The 18269-nt window shown below is 36.4% G+C and overlaps 2 protein-coding genes across 3 annotated transcripts in view; one reads left to right on the top strand and one right to left on the bottom strand.

Annotated features, from left to right (window-relative positions):
• Positions 1-18238, bottom strand: part of LOC105547279 (chromosome unknown open reading frame, human C12orf60) — a 25501-nt gene extending 7263 nt beyond the window's left edge. The window contains exons 1-2 of one of the 2 annotated variants that reach the window (XM_011990804.1): positions 18062-18238; positions 16174-16176 (exon numbers count right to left, since the gene is read on the bottom strand). The gene's annotated coding sequence lies outside the window, so the exon portion shown is untranslated. Of the gene's footprint in view, positions 1-16173; positions 16177-17487; positions 17536-18061 lie in introns of those variants that run through there. The other variant, XM_011990805.1, reaches the window with a different exon arrangement.
• Positions 8217-16976, top strand: SMCO3 (single-pass membrane protein with coiled-coil domains 3). The gene is made up of 2 exons (XM_011990803.1): positions 8217-8305; positions 15105-16976. Exon 2 carries the CDS (start codon positions 15121-15123, stop codon positions 15796-15798), a length of 678 nt encoding a protein of 225 aa, XP_011846193.1. The 5' UTR covers positions 8217-8305; positions 15105-15120; the 3' UTR covers positions 15799-16976.
• Positions 18239-18269: the final 31 nt, after the last annotated feature.

The following is an 18269-nucleotide window of genomic DNA, read 5'->3' as shown; positions in this document are numbered from 1 at the left end:
ACCCCACCCCCACACACATCTCACAAGCACAGCAGAGGTCAGTCCTTTGCCCCCGCCCCTGCCAACTGGCAGTCAAAAGGCTGTCCTTATGGGGTGGACCCCTTTTCACTCTTCCCACTCTACCCTGGGCAGAAGCAACTGTCATGCAGGGATGGTGGTAGTGATCTTGCAGGCTCCTTTCTCTCACTGCTTTGCCCCAAGATGAGAACCAGTTGCAATGGGAAGAGCTGAAACTGTTTTCCAGCCAGAACACCAGGAAAGGGGACCCCTGGGAATCAAATTAGTGGGTGGCAGACCACAGAAAGAAGCAAAAATTATAACCAAAAAATAGCACTGCTGGGATTTTCAATGCACGTAGACGCAATGTATATGAAAATTACATCATAAAGGAGAGAGGGTAAGGAGATTTATGTAGCTGAAAGACTTCTTGATTTCACTTGAAGTGATAAAATATTAATTCTAAGCAGATTGTGTGAAGTGTGGAAGTATATTATAATCTCTAGAGTAGCCACTGAAAACAGAGCAGGAAACAATGGGGCCATGGAAGCAGAGATGGGGGTGATGTGGCCCCACATGCAGGGCTGATGATGGCCACCAGAGCTGGAAGAGGCAAGGAATGGATTCTCCCTCAGAGCCCCCAGAGGGGCAAGGGCCTGCTTGACTTCAGCCTTCCAGCCTTGAGAACTCTGAGAGGGTACATTTCTGTTGTTTAAAATCACTAAGTTTGTGGTAATTTGTGATAGCAGCCCTAGGATACTAATACAGATTTTGGTCAATAGGCAAATTAAAATGAAACTTCACAATTATTTAAGTAACTACTTATATTACTCAAAAGATGGCTTGAAAAGGAAAACAGAGAAATTTTAAAAACAGAACAGAAAAACAGAAAACTAATAATAAATGTTATACTTAATCTAAGCATATCAATAATTACATTAAATATGCATTTCTAGAACTAATAACTAAGTTTCACAAGGTTGAAAAATAAAAGATCAAATGTACAAAATCAATTGTATTTCCATATATTAGCAATAAAATAAAAATCAGAAATTAAAATTAAAACAATGACCTTTACAATATCATTAAAAATATGAAATATTTATAGATAAATCTGACAAGAGAGATGAAATAGCTCTACACTTAGAACTGTAAAACATTGCTGAGAAAAATTAAGGAAGACCTAAATAAATAGAAAGATATATATTGTTAATGGACCAAAACAGTCAATATTGCTAAGATGTCAGTATTCCTCAAATTAATTTATAAAAACAACACAATTCCAATAAAAAATTCCAGCAGCTTTTCTGATATATATAAAAGACAATAAATGTTCTCTTAATAGAATTAAAATAGAAGTCAACAAAGAAGATACACGAAAAACTACAAAATATTATAAATTAACACACCCTTAAATAATCAAAAAAGTCACAAAAATATAGAAAATATTTTGAACTGAATGAAAATGAAAATATATCAAAATCTGTGGGATGAAACTAAAGCAGTGCTTAGAGAGAAATCTGTAGATTAAGTGTTTATATTAGAAATGAAGATATAAAATGAATAATTTTAACTTCTATCTTAAGTTAGAAAAGAAGGATCAAACATTCAAAGTAAGCAAAAGGAAATAAAGAGTAGAAATCAGTGAAATTCAAAACAGAAAAAATAGACAAAATCCAATAAAACTAAAAGGTGTTTCTTTGAAAAGAAAAACCAATAAAATTGTTAAACTTTAAGACAGATTGACCAAAAAAAGGAGAGAGAACACAAATTACCAACATAAAGAATGAGATGTCACTACTGACCCTACAGACATAAAAAGGATAATAAGAGAACACTATAAACAACTCTGTGTGCACAAATTCAACAATCTAAATGAAATAGACCCATTCCTTCAAAGACACAAGCTATGAAAACTCACCCAAGTAGAAACAGAAAACTTGAATAAACCTATTTTTCTTAAAGAAATTGTATCTGTAGTTAAACACCTTCTAGAAGAGAAAATTCAAGACACAGATGGTTTCAGTGGTGAATTCAAACAATCATTTAAAAAAGAATAACAATTCTATACAATATCCTCCAGAAAACAGAAAGGGAGACTAATTCATTTTGGTTTTTTTTTTTTGAGATGGAGTCTTGCTCTGTCCCCCAGGCTGGAGTGCAGTGGCCTGATCTCGGCTCACCGCAAGCTCCGCCTTCCAGGTTCATGCCATTCTCCTGCCTCAGCCTCCTGAGTAGCTGGGACTATAGGCGCCCGCCACCATGCCTGGCTAATTTATTTTTGTATTTTTAGTAGAGACGGGGTTTCACTGTGTTAGCCAGGATGGTCTCAATCTCCTGACCTCGTGATCCAGCCACCTCAGCCTCCCAAAGTCCACGAGAGAATATTTCTCAACTCATTTTATAAGGCTACCATTGTAGAAAAATAAGAAAACTCTAGACCAATATTCCTTAAGAACATACACATAAAAATCCTCAACAAAATATTATCAAATCCAATCCAAAAATGTATAAAAAGAATAATACATCGCACCCAATTTAAGGTGTATCCCAAAAATGTAAAGTTGGTTCAACATTAAAAAATCAAACTAAACAAGAAAAACCACATGATCACATCAGTAGATGCAGAAAAGGCATTTTTAAATATTCAATATCCATTCATAATTAAAATTCTTAGCAAACTAGGAATATAAGAAAACTTCCTTAATCATAGAGGGCTCTTACAAAGAACCACAGCTAACATAATAAGAGACTAATTGTTACCCCTCAGGACCAGGAATTAGTCAGGTATGTCCACTTTCACCAGTTCTATTTAATATCATACTGGAAATCTTAGAAAGTGACGTAGGACAAGAAAAAGAAAATATTCAAATTGAGAAGGAAGAAATAAAACTACCTCTGTTTGCAGACATGATATCTACATATAAAATCCCAAGGAATCTACACAAAAGTTCTTAGAGCTATTAGTAATTTTAGCAGATGCAAGGTCAGCATTCAAATATCCACTGTTTTCTATTCACTAGGAATGAACAATAGGGAACCAATCATTTTTATAAGTATCATTTATAATACTCTCTCAATAAAATCTTAAATATAAACCTAAGAATATATGTGCATAATCTATGCACTAAGATTTAAAAAAAATTCTGAAGTAAAAAAAAAAAATCAAAAAAAAATGTAAGTAAATGGAGAGACAAACTCTGTCCATGAATTGAAAGACCCTATAAAGCAAAGATGTCAACTCAAACTCTGTCCATGGATTGGAAGACTTATGTAGTTAAGATGTCAATTTTTCCCAAATTGCTCCACAGAATTAATGCAATCACAATAAAAATGCCATCAAGATTCTTTATAGATATAGAACAGTGAATTCTAGAATATATATGTAAATGTAAAGGAAAAAGAATAGACAAAGATTTTTCTAAAGGAACAGCTAGAAGACTCATACAATCTAATATTAAGATATACTACAGTAATTGAGACAGTATGGTATTGGTGATGTGATATGTAGATGAACCTAACAGAATAGAAAGTCTAGAAAAAGACCCACAAATGTGGTCAATTGATTTTTTTTTTTTTTTTTTTTTTGAGATGGAGTCTTCCTCTGTCACCAGGCTGGAGTGCAGTGGCACGATCTCAGCTCACTGCAACCTCCACCCCCGCCCCTCCGGATTCAAGCAATTCCCCTGCCTCAGCCTCCCAAGTAGCTGGGACTACAGGTGCGCACCACCACACCTGGCTAATTTTTTTGTATTTTAGTAGAGACGGGGTTTCACCATGTTGGCCAGAATGGTCTTGATCTCCTGACCTCGTGATCTGCCCACCTTGGCCTCCCAAAGTTCTGGGATTACAGGCATGAGCCACCATGCCTGGCCGGTCAGTTGATTTTTAACGAAGATGCAAAGGCAATTTAATATAGAACGTTTAGGTGTTTTCACCGTAGAAGAAAACATAGGCAGTACCATTTAGGATATAGGTATGGGCAGAGACTTCACGACAAAAATGCCAAAAACAATTGAAACAAAAGCCAAAATTGACAAATGGGATCTAATTAAACTAAAGAGCTTCTGCACAGCAACAGAAATTATCATCAGAGTGAACAGGCAACTTACAGAATGGGAGAAATTTTTTGCAATCTACCTACCTGATAAAGGTCTAATATCCATAATTTACAGGGAATTTAAATTTACAACCCCATCAAAAAGTGAGCAAAGGATATGAACAGACACTTCTCAAAAGAAGACCTCTACATGACCAACAAATGTATGGAAAAAAAAAAGCTCAACATCACTGATCATCAGAGAAATACCAGTGAGATACCATCTCATGCCAGTCAGAATGGAGATTATTAAAAAGTCAACAATAGATGCTAGCAAGGGTGTGGAGAAATAGGAATGCTTTTACCTTGTTAGCGGGAATGTAAATTAGTTCAACCACTGTGGAAGACAGTATGGCAATTCCTCAAGGATACAGAACCAGAAATACTATTTGACCCATCAATCCCATTATTGTGTATATACCCAAAGGATTATAAATCACACTACTATAAAGACACATGCACATGTATGTTTATTGCAGCACTATTTATAATAGCAAAGACTTGGAACCAACCCAAATGCCCATCAATGATAGACTGGATAAAGAAAATGTGGCACATATACACCATGGAATACTATGCAGCCATAAAAAGGAATGAGATCATGTCCTTTGCAGGGACATGGATGAAGCTAGAAGCCATCATCCTCAGCAAACTACCACAGGAACAGAAAACCAAACACTGCGTGTTGTCACTCATAAGTGCGAGTTGAGCAATGAGAACACATGAACACAGACAGGGAAACAACACACACCAGGGCCAGTTGGGGAGTGGGGGGTGAGGGGAGGGAACTTAAAGGATGGGTCAATAGGTACAGCAAACCACCATGGCACATGTATACCTACGTAACAAACCTGCACGTTCTGCACATGTATCCTTTTTTTTTTTTTAGAAGAAATAAAGAAAAACACACAAAAAAAAGAAATAACAACAAAAAAAGAAAGTTTAGGGTTTTTCAACGAATGATGCTGGAAAAGCCTGATACCCATATGCAAAGACATAAAGCTTGATTTTATGTCATACCATATACATACATAAATTAACTCAAAATGGGACATGAATATAAAAACATAAAACCATAAAACAGAAGAAAATCTTGTAATTTTTGGTTAGCTGATTAGTCCTTTGATATGTATGATACCAAAAATATATCCATTAAAGAAAAAACGATAAATTGGCCGGGTATGGTGGCTCATATATTGTTAGATTTATATTTAAGTATTTATATTTAAGTATTTTATTTTAGTGTAATCCCAACACTTTGGGAGACCAAGGCAGGCAGATCACTTAAGGCCAGGAGTTGGAGACCAGCCTGCCCAACATGGCAAAACTCCGTCTCTACTAAAAAGTACAAAAATCAGCTGGGTGTGGCACACATCTGTAATCCCAGCTACTTGGGAGGCTGAGACACGAGAATCGCTTGAACCTGGGAGGCAGGGGATGCAGTGAGCCAAGATAGCACCGCTGCACTCCAGCCTGGGCAACAGAGTGAGACTCTGTCTCAAAAAAAAGATAAAAGAAAAGAAAAGAAAAAGAAAATGTAAAGACCTGATCAGCAATTTCAAATGTCGCAAGTATGATAAACATCGTAAATTATTATGTTTACTCATTACAATGTCATTGGCAATGCTAGAAAAGCAATTTTGCAAGAGGCAGGAATATGTGCAGAAGCTAGATTATAAATACTGGAAAATTGATGGAGAAAATGAAGTAGAGGCAATGCATGTACACTACCCAATTGGGAAGTCTAACTGTGAAAAGAGAGATAAAGGAGGCTATTGGGTCAAAAAGGTGATTATTTTTAGGTTTGCTTGATTTTTTTTTAAGAGCAACATTCATAAGTGCTGGCAAATTGTTGAAACAATCATAACTGAATCAGGCAGGTTATTCAGGATCATGGAATATATGCTTTTTGAGCAGAGTTTTTTAGGAAAAGAAGGGGATGAGCTTTAGAATACACGGGAAAATAAAGCATTCTAAATAAAAGAAACTATCAAGTGAGAGCTACATGCAGGTAAGTTTGGAGATATTATTGCTTTCACTCTCATTTCCCACCACTGTCAATCCAGCAGTGAAACTTGTCAAATCAGCCTTCCTGATTCCCTAAAACCACCCTGACTCCAAGATCTACACTAAGAAAATTTGCCTCCTTCCTACAGTTCAGTTCTGACTATTGATTTGATGGCAATACTGGCTTTAGTAGTCAAGAAAGATTTAAGAAGTTCAAGTTTTCAACCTGAGAAACTGATTGCAGAAAAAAGAAGTTCAAGTTGATGAGGGGGCTCCGTATGAAGTCAATATTGCTTCTAGTTTTTCTCTAATAATTCTTTTGCCTTGTTACTGTTTATCCCTAATTTTGGCAACTCCACTTAGGCTACTATGTGGTAGGAGAGAAAGGAGTGGATGAGTAGGCAATAAATGTTGAGAAGGGTAGAAATAGGAGAGAAACAAACACCTTAGGAACAAGTGGGTTAAATGGTACTCTTCAACAATAGCCTCTTCAGAAACAAAACGCAACTGTTTTAAGACAGGGTAAGAGACAGACATATTTTTTCTAGATACTGTAGGTAATGGGATTGGTGACTCATGCTTTATTGTCCATACTTACTAATCAAGTTTACATAACGTACCCTTCCTGAAATCCAAACCTCCAAATATTGCCCCATAATAAAAAGAAATTTTTTAATGGTTCACTATTACCTACAGAATGAAATACAATTTCCTAGCATGACATTTAAGGCTATCTACAAACGGTTTTCAATTTTCCATGACTTACGTTCCCTTAACTGCTCCCACTTACACCTTGTATCACCAGCATGGCGGATTTTGTTCCCTGAAAATGTTCTACAATTTTGCTCTCAGTGTTTCCTCCATCTGTATTATCTCCTCTATACTGCCATCCTCCCCAAACATCTGTTAAAATCCTACTTAACATCCATACCCAGTTCAGATACACTGGCCACACGTCCGTACATGGTGGGGCCCTGGATACATCAAGGCAAGATGATCCACTGGGACAAAAGTAGAAAAGTGACCCCACTTAGCCCTTCTTTAGGATCACTGGGCAGCATGTTTAGATTTTAAGGTCTCCTGTCTGCCTGTCTGGCATTTTGATTCTGTATCCTGTACCCACCCATTCTCCTCTCCCCTCCACCAGGGGATACTGTTGTTAATGTATGAATAGCTACCATTTCATAAGATTTTGCCACATATCAGCCACTATGGCAATTACTTTATAAACATTATCCCATTTAAACCTTCTGAAAATCCATAAATTACTAACTAATTACTTTATAAACATTATCCCATTTAAACCTTCTGAAAATCCATAAATCATTAACTAATACTCATATTACACCAATGGGAAAACTTAGAGAGGCTAAGTGACTTTCTTAGGGTTACATGACCAGTAAGTGGTACTTGGAGTACACAAAACCAGGACTGTCTGAGGGTAAAGCCTGCTGTCTTTCATTAAGTTACACTGGGGCTGAGTGATTTCCCTGTGACTCAGGTGTCTTTGCTGCGGAGGAATTAACAGGTCTGAAGACAGAAGCCAGAAGAAGCAGCAGGGAAAACTCTGATCTGAGCTTTCGGAGAAAAGACTCGAGTTGGACTTCAAGGTTTTTATACTGTCAAGACAATTCACCAACATAGGAAGAGAAAGAGTGATAAAGAGGAGAATTCCTAGCTGGAAAGAAAAGAAAAAAAAAATTGGATGCAAGTAACTGCATTTATATCTCTTGAGAATTTAAATAATCAGCAACAGTGAGAGGTACAAATGCAACAGAAGCTAACAGAAACCTAACATCTGGAACAGTTGACAAGATAAAACCCCAAAATCTGAGAGCTGCAATCAAAGAGCCATCTTCTCTACTGAATTGAATTAGCTCAGTTATATAGCACTTCTCAAAAATAAAAAGTCCATTAAAGAACAGAAATTTAAAAATAAGTTTTACACACTATTAGTCTTTCAATTTATATAACTTAATACCATAGACTAAGTTTTTATCAATACGAGATAAAAGAATCCTGAGGTCCAAGCCACGTAGAAATAGCCTATAAACCAGACAGGCAGAGGGACCCAGCAGAGGCCAGCAAAGTCTGTAAGTCATCACATTCCACCAGAAATATCCAGAGGAAACCAGATGAAAAAGCACGTTAACAATACTCCTCAACAACTGCTGGGACCACGGAACTCAGAAACACAGCAAGGTAAGCAATGTGGATATTTCTATTGATATAATACTCTTTCTCAATAGGAGGAGGAATTTGAAACAGGCCGTCAGTCTTGAATCCTAACCATAAATAAAATAAAGTAAAAAAAGCAGCTTTGTTATAAGAGGATCCCATGACACGTTCCTTGTGATTTGGAAGGAACCTTCCCTGGTGCCTTCTCTGAAGACAGCAGAGAAGGAAGAAAATTAACAATTTCTAGGACTGATTAAGTCAGAGTGGAAGAGAAGCAGTAAAGACATCAATTTTAAGAAGGATTAAGGATAAAATGATATCTGTGTGAATGTGTGAAGTTTATATGGATAGTACCATTTCCTTTTATGTCATTAATATTAATATAGGCACTCAGAACCTATCTGCAAAAGGATGAATGTGGAATCTAATACTGGTAAATGTATAGTACTTATACTCTTTCATAAATTATGTTCTATCTAAATATCTCTGAGCATTTTCTGTGTGTCTCCAAACAGGCCATTATCATCTTGAGGGCAAGGAACACTGTCTTTTTCAAATGCCTCAAGGGATACAGCAGAGGTTTCACCAGTGAACACTTGATAAATGCTGATGAATGACTTTAATATTCTTCTTTCTGCTCAGAAACATTTTTTAAAAGAATTTATATCAGAAAGTATATCATCACATCATGAGCAATTTTTGTTTTAATTAAAGGCCACAGTTTTTATTTGAATTAAAGGAGACTCAGAACTAGTTAGAAGCTGTTATTGTCTCCTGAAAAGCTCCTGATTTTACCTATACCCTATTTCCACACTCCCAAATAAGGGAACTGCGCATGATGGCAAAACCCCATTTGGACAGTGAAGAAAAGTGACAGCAAGAAGAAACGTAAAACCTCAGAGAGCACTAATGACTAAACATCAGAGGTTTAGACGGGGTCATGTTTTTCTTTCTTTCTTTTTTAATTGTTATTATAAGAAAAGTTCAAACATACACAGAGGTGGAGACAATAATATAATAAACTCCCATGTACCCATAACTCAGCTTTAAAAATTATCAAAACAAGGCCAATCTTTTTTCCTCTGTAACCCTACCCCACTATTCTTTCCAGATGATTTGCGAGCAAATCTCAGAGATCATTTCATTTCATCGTAAACATTTTCAGTTTGTATTTCCAAACAGGCAAGAACTTCTCTTTTTGAAATTTAACCTTACACTTTGCAAATCAACAATATTTAAGCAGGACTATCTTTGACTTGGAAAGATACCAGCACTATGCTTAGTGTCTGGATGACGGAATCATTCACACCCTAAACCTCCGCAACACACAGTATAGTCAGGCAACAAACTTGCATATGAACCTCCTGAATCTAAAATAAAAATTGTAAAAAATTTACAGCAGGATACCCAGTATCCTACCATAAAACTTTATTTGGGGTAGCACAGAAAAAGCTTTTGGAATGCAGTTTACGATACAGATCAAAAGTAATAAAAATGTAATTCCCATTACTTATGCCACTAATTATGTAATTCTTCTAGGTATTTATGCTGAGGAAATAATCCAGATAATGGAGTAAAAAAAATCTGTGGGTATCATGATGCTCATTAGAATATTATTTGTGATAGTGAAACAATTTTGGATTTATTAAACTACGGTAAAGATAGGGAATAGTATATGCAACCAATAAAATATTTTTAAAACTATAAATAGGGTAAAGTGTTAAGTAAATTAATATGATGAATTTTACTTATACTATTATGATAAATTTGTAAAGATACTTATGCATATAAACAAATTTTGAAAAGGAATAACAAAAATCAAAAATAAAATGGTAGGTTTATGGGTGTTTTTTCTCCTCTATTTAAAAAAGTTTATATATTACTGGTAATAAGTATATATTAAAAAATTATTTGTTTTACCAAACCATTCACTTTTAATTTCTCCATAATATACCATCTATCAAAGCACAAATCATATATTGCATTATCCATGAAACTTTCTCTAATCATCTTGATATTAATTTCTAAGTTCACTAGCACTTGGCAGTCAACGCACTACTGTTATTCATGAAGTATCCTAAAAAGTTTTATTTGAACATATGACGATCAATACATTTTCATTTTGTAAGGTGGTTCCTTTTCTGAAAAACTAAAACAACTGTATGGTGTCATTAAATAAACCTTAACTTTTAGATACAATTATCAGTATATTTCTACCATATCTTATATGCTCTTTAATCTTAAATGTTGACTTCTCAATTCAAAAAAGTGACAAGGTTAGGTGCAGTAAGCATCCATCTCAAGCTAACCTCTGTCTCTATTTTCATTTCATAAGGTGTGCTGATCAATGGCATCAGCACTTTCAGATGTTTTTGTCATTTTTTAATAAAATAACAAGTCAAAAGTTTCCAGACTTTGTTTTAGCAACAGAACTCTGTCATCAAATAAAATTTTACCCACCCAGATCCCAAATGTGAAGAGCAAGAGAAAGCACAGCTGCTCCAGTCCAGCAAAGGCCCAAGTGAAAAACGGGAGTCCCAGAGACCAAGAGCTCCACCTGCTGGCTGGCAGTTCCCCAGCAGTTGCTCCAGTGCACTACAGAGCCCATTTCATGGATAACTACAGTAAAATATTCAAATAATAGCATAAACTCTGTACAAAAGTGGATGGTAATTCCCCAAGTGGAATTTTTCACTGACAGGAAGCACCATCATGTGATAATTCAAATTATGTAAAAGTTCAAACTTACCATAGAATGGGTGTAACCAGAGCTGGATTAAATATACTACTTGCTGCTGGTGCCACAATCTCTGAAAGTGACAGGTCGTCACTGAAAATGGAATAAGATGGAGAAAGTATATGGCACAGAACTCCTCTCGGGCACAATACTATGGGTTGTTTGTAAAATATCACTTGAAGCTTGCATGAGTAACAACTCTGACCTTTAAGAAGGGTGACTCCAAGTAATTGCAAGGCTTTTGTTTTGCTGAGTGGAGTTATCGCTTCGGGAGTCAGAACTAAATTGTTAAGAGCAATAATGAAAATACTGCACCCTGCCAACTATGGTTCTCCATGTGGTGCCCAACCTCTCCTCAACTGTCAAGCACATATTTAAGAATATCTACTTGAAAGCTTACAAATTGTTAACCTTACTAGATGACTAAATGTCTCCATATGGCCATAGTGCCAATATATTATATATTAAAGTATGGGTTGTTTAAAACAGATTTGCACAAGTCAAATACCAACTATACCTTTAATTTTGTACGACATATTACTTTCAACTTGACATTATAGTTACAAATCTGTCTTAACTTCCTAACTAGATTAGAAATTCCAAAAAAGCAAGGACCATGTCTTTTTCATCTTTGTATGGTTTGCAGAGTGGTGCTAGCATATGACCTTACACGTGGTAAGTACTAACATACTAGACGAATTGTTAATGAATTAATAATTGCCTTCTTCACTAAGCTCTTCAAACTTCACCTATCCAAAACACAATTCAATGGTTTCACCTTCAATCCCCACCTCTCCTCTTCCTAATTGCCCAGTGCTCCTTATCTCATTTGGGGTGTAGAAATAACCTGGAGCTGTATTCAGAGCTGGAGCTCAGACATACCTGAGCAGGTGTGGTGGCAGGCCTGCTGAAGATATGTTAGCACAAGAAAACCCTCCCCACTTCCTACCCTTAGGAAAAAAGCTAGGAAGGTAAGTCTGACTCAGAATAAAAGTCCTTTTTCATTATAAGGGAAACATAATTCTTAGCACATCATAACATTTCTTAGCCAAACTCGTTATTGGAACAAAGTCATGAACTGATATCTAGATCCTATGAAGAAGAGTGTAAGAGTGCAAGTGCAAGAGTATGACTACTTAAAAGGAGGAAACACATTAGTAGTTGAAAATATACAGTGTCTTACACTTTGATTTCTAGTACGACTGAACTTTTCCCACCATTTTATTAGACACTATTTTTTTGTACTCTGTTCAGGGTTGTTTGCTCACTTATATATTAGATTGTCACTGCTTTTTAAAAATAATAACAGTACTTTTTTTGCATTTTCCCCAGCTTGTTTTCAGTTCTTTTTACATTGGCCATCTTTATTAGTCAAATTTTTGCATGTGATTTTTTTTTTCATTGGTTTTAGGCTTATAAAGTCTTCCTCCATAGAGATATTTGAAAATTATCCATTTTCTTCTAGCTATTATTTAATTTTCTACATGTATGACACTAGCAACGTTGTTATTAATTTTTAACTACAAAGTCTAGCCCATGACTCAGGACCATTTATGGAGTAATAATTTTGATTATTATTGATTTGAGATTCTACAATTTATTATTATTAAATGGAGAGAAGAGTCTGCTTTGGGGACTAATTTGTTCCATTAATTCACTGACTCTGTTTCCTGTACCATACTCTTTACTATTTTGTTGGGTTATAGTGTTTTAATACTGGGGGGAGAAGAGTTCTTTTTTTTTTTTTTCTGAGAAAAATAAGGCTCACCTGTTCAGTCTTTCAGAAACACTCTACGACTAATTTGTGAAGTTGTGCTAAAAGAATGAGTTAACTGAAAAGGAGCCGACCACTTGGAAGCATTCTGCCTCCCATCCAGGAGGAAGGTTCATTTCTCCATTTGTTTATCTTGAGGTAGATAAAACCACCCACCTTTTCTGGAAACTATGCCTTCATATAATGGCATATGATAGCTGCTAGAGATATTTTCAACTTTTTCAGAATAAGGAAACTCCTCTCGCCTAACTGTCTGAAGAGGAATATAGCTAATTTTCTTCTGTCAGTCAGAAACTAGAGTTTTCACTTCATAATGAGATCTGAAAACCGGGAGTCAAAAAAGACAAACATTTAATGGAAAATTACTAGAAGAAAAAATAAAATTCAAAGTCCAAATCTGTGCTTATCAAATTACAGTTTGCAATCCATTGTGTGTTTAGAGAATATTTACTGGATCCTCAACAAGCAATTTCTTTAAAGGGAATTGGATTAGAGATTTTCTAAGTATTGTTTTGTGGAAGTGTGTGTCTGTTACACGTGTGCCTGCCTGTATATATGTGCATGTGTGCTGGATTTGAATCAAGGATAAAAATGAATTTCTGACCATGGTAGTTTATTTTGCCAGGAGATTCCAGTGCATTTTTCTAAATCTAACAACATACAGGGTTATTTATGTTTCTAAACAATTTCAGAAAAATTTTCCCTTTTCCATTTCCAAATTATATCCATATGATTTGGAGGATAGGTTATTTTCAGGTTTACTTTCTTGAAAGAAAAACATCTTCATTCCTTCATTCCATGCTTCTGAGGTTCCCCTTAAGCAGAATAAGAACTGTGGTGCTAGAAGACATAGGGTCCAAGTTAATTACGATGTTGTTTACTTAAAAAGAGACTGTGCCAGATTCCACATGGATACGGATAGAGAACTCCATTTTTTCTCTCTTTTCTCTCGAGTTTAATTTTTTTAAAAAGTGCCAGCCACATAGAAAGGCTACTCAAAGTATGCATATTGAGTAGCATCGTGCTCTTACTGGCTCAAATTTAGATTTTTCACCCAAATAAACACAGAAGAACATGACTGTTTTCTCTAAATGGTACCATGGGCCAAAAGAACAAATGCTGAAGTCTCCTGTCAAGTTATTTTATTCATTCTATGATGTATTCTCACTACTTTTTTTTCTTTTTGAGACAGTCTCGCTGTGTTGCCCAGGCTGGAGTGCAGTGGTACCATCTTGGCTCCCTGCAACCTCCACCTCTGGTTCAAGTGATTCTCCTGCCTCAGTCGCCAGAGTAGCTGGGATTACAGGCGTGCACCACCACGCCTGACTAATTTTTGTATTTATAGTTCCTACCTTCTCCTCACATGAAATTTTAATCCAAAGAGTCTTGAATATATACTCTTATCACAAGAAAAAAATTTTTTAAAGATTCTAGCATGATATATATGTTGCCTTTGGATATCCCTTAGGTTTAGAAAACAAATAACTTGCCTGTAGAGAAATATAAAGTAATTTGAATATTTTAAGTGAAAATAACCAAGTATTGAAACACAAAAAAACAGCCCTGTAAATTCAGAGAAATCAGTCGGTAGGTGTGGTCAATGTGACGACTAGGGGTTGGAGAAACTAAGGAGCACTAGTAATCAAGAGCTAAGCATTTCAAATTGGGGTCTGTTTCAAATAAAAGTTATTAAATATTACCTAGAAATAATCATGCTTATTAATAAACAGATGCCTGATAAACATGAATATTTCCCACCACCACAAAATCTAATACCTTAATTTATCCATCAAAGGGTTGTATTCTGTTGCCTACATTTTCCATACACTGACTCCAAATTTCGTAACAATAACTGTTTTAAAGAACCTGCTGAGGCTGGGCACAGTGACTCATGCCTGTAATCCTAGCACTTCGGGAGGCCGAGGGGGTGGACTGCCTGAGCTCAGGAGTTGGAGACCAGCCTGGGCAACACAGTGAAACCCCGTCTCTACTAAAACACAAAAAACTAGCTGGGCATGGTGGTGTGTGCCTGTAATCCCAGCTACTCAGGAGGCTGAGGCAGGAGAATTGCTAGAACCTGGGAGGCAGAGGTTGCAGTGAGCTAAAATCACGCCACTGCACTCCAGCCTGGGTAACAGAGTGAGACTCTAGCTCTAAAAAAAAAAAAAAAACTTGAGTGTTCTGAGGAATTCTCCTTACACAGCATCTTGCTTCTTTGCTATGCATGAAGAAAAAGATTTCCTAGTCCCTTCTACGCAGTTAGCAGACGTTTTTTAAGACTTTCAGTAAAAATTTACCATTTTATTTTTCAGCGATCACATTGGAAATATGGCCCAAAGTGACTTCCTCTACCCAGAGAACCCAAAGAGGCGGCAAGAAGTAAATCGTCTTCACCAACAGCTCCTTGATTGCTTATCTGACAGCTTCGATGTCACCAATAAGCTGACTGAGGTTCTAAATACGCACTTGGGGTGCAGGCTGGCCTCCATTGAGATGAAAAGAGACGGGACCATCAAAGAAAACTGTGATATCATCATCCAAGCCATTATGAAAATCCAAAAGGAATTGCAAAAGGTTGATGAAGCACTAAAAGACAAGCTAGAGCCAACCCTCTATAGAAAACTTCAGGATATTAAGGAAAAGGAAACAGAGAAAATTGCAATAGTGCAAAAGGTTATTTCGGTCATCCTGGGAGAAGCTACATCTGCAGCCAGTGCAGTCGCTGTTAAACTTGTGGGCTCAAATATCACAACTGGCATAATTAACAAGTTGGTCACTGTGTTAGCTCAAATTGGTGCTTCTCTCCTTGGTAGTATTGGAGTTGCTGTTCTTGGCCTTGGCATAGATATGATTGTCCGTGCCATCCTGGGAGCAGTGGAAAAAACACAGCTTCAAGCAGCCATCAAAAGTTATGAGAAGCATCTGGTGGAATTCAAGTCAGCCTCAGAAAAATATAATCATGCCATTACTGAGGTCACCAATCTAGTCAAACACCAAATGAAATGAACAGCCATCTTATTTGCCACTGAAGTGTTTTTCTGCTTCCTTTTCAGTAACAGTGTTTGCTTCCTTGATTAGGTTCATCTTCTATAGGCTTCCAATATGGACTTAAATAGGATAAACAATTTGGAGAGGGAAATTGGGGATGTCAAGACTAGATGACTAGATGAGTTTAGAGCCAATGCCTGGATGAGTTGGTGCTAGACGCTATAAGGTAAAAAAAAATTATCCCACTGGATGTTTTCACACCCTGCTCTACCAGATCAACATTGGGGTATATGCTGTCATAGAGTAGCAAGTATAGAGGTTACTTTTTCCTTTTCTAATTTCATTAAAATTCTTAAATTTTACGTTGACTGCAGAGACTTTCATTTCTACCACCAGCTTCAAACATCATTTAGTTATAAGGGAACATACTTAGTAACTTCTGCCTAGACACAAACCCTAGACCTTCAAATGAGACAGAAATACTATCATATTTTTGACCATCAGAGTAAATCTGTTTTTCATAAACTAGAAGAGACTGAAAAATGATTTGTAACAATTTGCTTCAATTAGGACAGGAAGCAGATCTGTAAAAGTCTACTAATTACACAATGTAAACTGGATGGATTTGAAAATGGTAAAAATCAAAACTAAAAACATCAAGGTCCTGTTTCTGTAACTGCAATCAACCCTGACCAATTGTGATGATTAAATATCGCTCAAGTGAATGTTCAAACACTGAAACATTTAAAAGACAAGCAAGCAAAACACAGCTACACATGAATAAAATGCATTTAGGATGCAGAATAGAAGGTCACTACTCTCAAAGCATTTGTCATTTAAAGGAAAGTCATACTTTATTATGTTTTCAGAAAAATTAATATAATTTCATTTTCAACACTAGCAAAAAGGAGGCAGCTGCCTTTGATACACGACGCATTAGGTGGGCCATTTCACTAATTACCTGATTTTAGAAAACGCCAAAGGCTATAGAGGCCTATTAATGGTTCAGCTGAATCTCTGCAGATGTGTTTGTTTTCTAAATCCTTTGCCAGTAAGTAATTCCCATGAGGACTCTTTTAGTCTATACTGACAAAATCATTAATATGCTGTTGATGCCAGACTGCGTTTGTTATAGTTGATTCTCCCATCCAAGTACAAGAAATGTATTGAAATAAAAACTGCTCAGCCTATCTTAATAATATTAGCTACAGGAAAAATTTTAGCTACATGAAAGACTTTAATATTTCCAACAAACAGTTTGTTTTCTCTTTCTCTTCTCGCATTGTTTTTCAAAATGAGTTGCAAAACTATGACCACTAATATGGTGTTAAGAAGAAAAAAAAAACAAGTTGCAAAATATTACAACTTAGTTCATCTTCAAAATTCAAGATTATTTTCTTTTTTATGTGTTACCTGGTTTATCAGCTTTAACCTACCAGATCTTGTCATTGCTTTCCGACACTCAAATTCAGTCTAAAATCAAATCAAGAATTTCCTAACACAAAGATAAGTTTAGGTATAGGACCGATCATATTACCTTCAAGGGCAGTTTAAAGATTCTGCCAAAAATTAATATGTATCTCCAACAATATTTTGAAATATTTATAACTGGTGGTAAGAATAGACTTCCTACAAGGGATAGTCTGGTTAAGATTAGAAATAACCAAGCGTATCCTCTAAGATAGTTTTTTAAATGTTTAAACTTACCTTTAAGGGAAATAAGTGGGGGCTGACTCAGGGAAAGAGGGGATAGAAGGTAAGGAAAGGGCAAAGCCTAGAGTTAAGTGAATAATCCCGTACGTAGAGTGACATCATAGAGGACTTTTGGCTGGTGAATAGACCAGTAGGGAATACGGCCAATATATATCAACCTTGCCACTCATAAACTTAAAACCGACTGCATATGTATCCCCGTATTTCTTCTTCAGAACACTACTAATAAATAATAAATCACCGCCCGTTAAGCAATTTGCGACTCTAATACGGGTGCTGATTTATTTGTTCAGGTGGTCTACAAATGTTCTGTTCTGCGCGTCTATTAAATTTCCACACGTACCAGACGCCCACATGGGATAACCTGATGCTTACAAAGCGGATTAAACTCAGTAGCAAATGTTATCTGGGTATTCGTTTACAAACGGAGACACCCCTAAAGGATCGCACCTGCTTGCGTCATAAGAAACATAAAAATCCAAAAACTAACGTAATTCCAAGAGACACAAAACGCGGAACGCTTCTGCATCTGCAGAATGTACCGTTCTCGGATAGGTCAACGCATTACGCCCCCAGCAACTAGGTCAGAATGCCTCCAACTTGAGAGACAGGACCGTCAGCCAATGAGATAGCAGCTATCTTCTTTCAATTCCTATTGTACTAGATGAGCGCAATGAGGCGGGCTCTTAGCCGACAACCAACCAATGGAGTATTGTATGGGACCGGAAGAGACTCTGGTCCTGGAATTCTTGAGTATTCTCTATGGTTCTAGGGCC

The sequence above is a fragment of the Mandrillus leucophaeus genome, unplaced genomic scaffold (genome assembly GCF_000951045.1).
Source record: "Mandrillus leucophaeus isolate KB7577 unplaced genomic scaffold, Mleu.le_1.0 Scaffold383, whole genome shotgun sequence".
In the NCBI taxonomy this organism is placed as follows: Eukaryota; Metazoa; Chordata; class Mammalia; order Primates; family Cercopithecidae; genus Mandrillus; species Mandrillus leucophaeus.
This window is presented reverse-complemented; position numbering and strand designations above follow the sequence as displayed.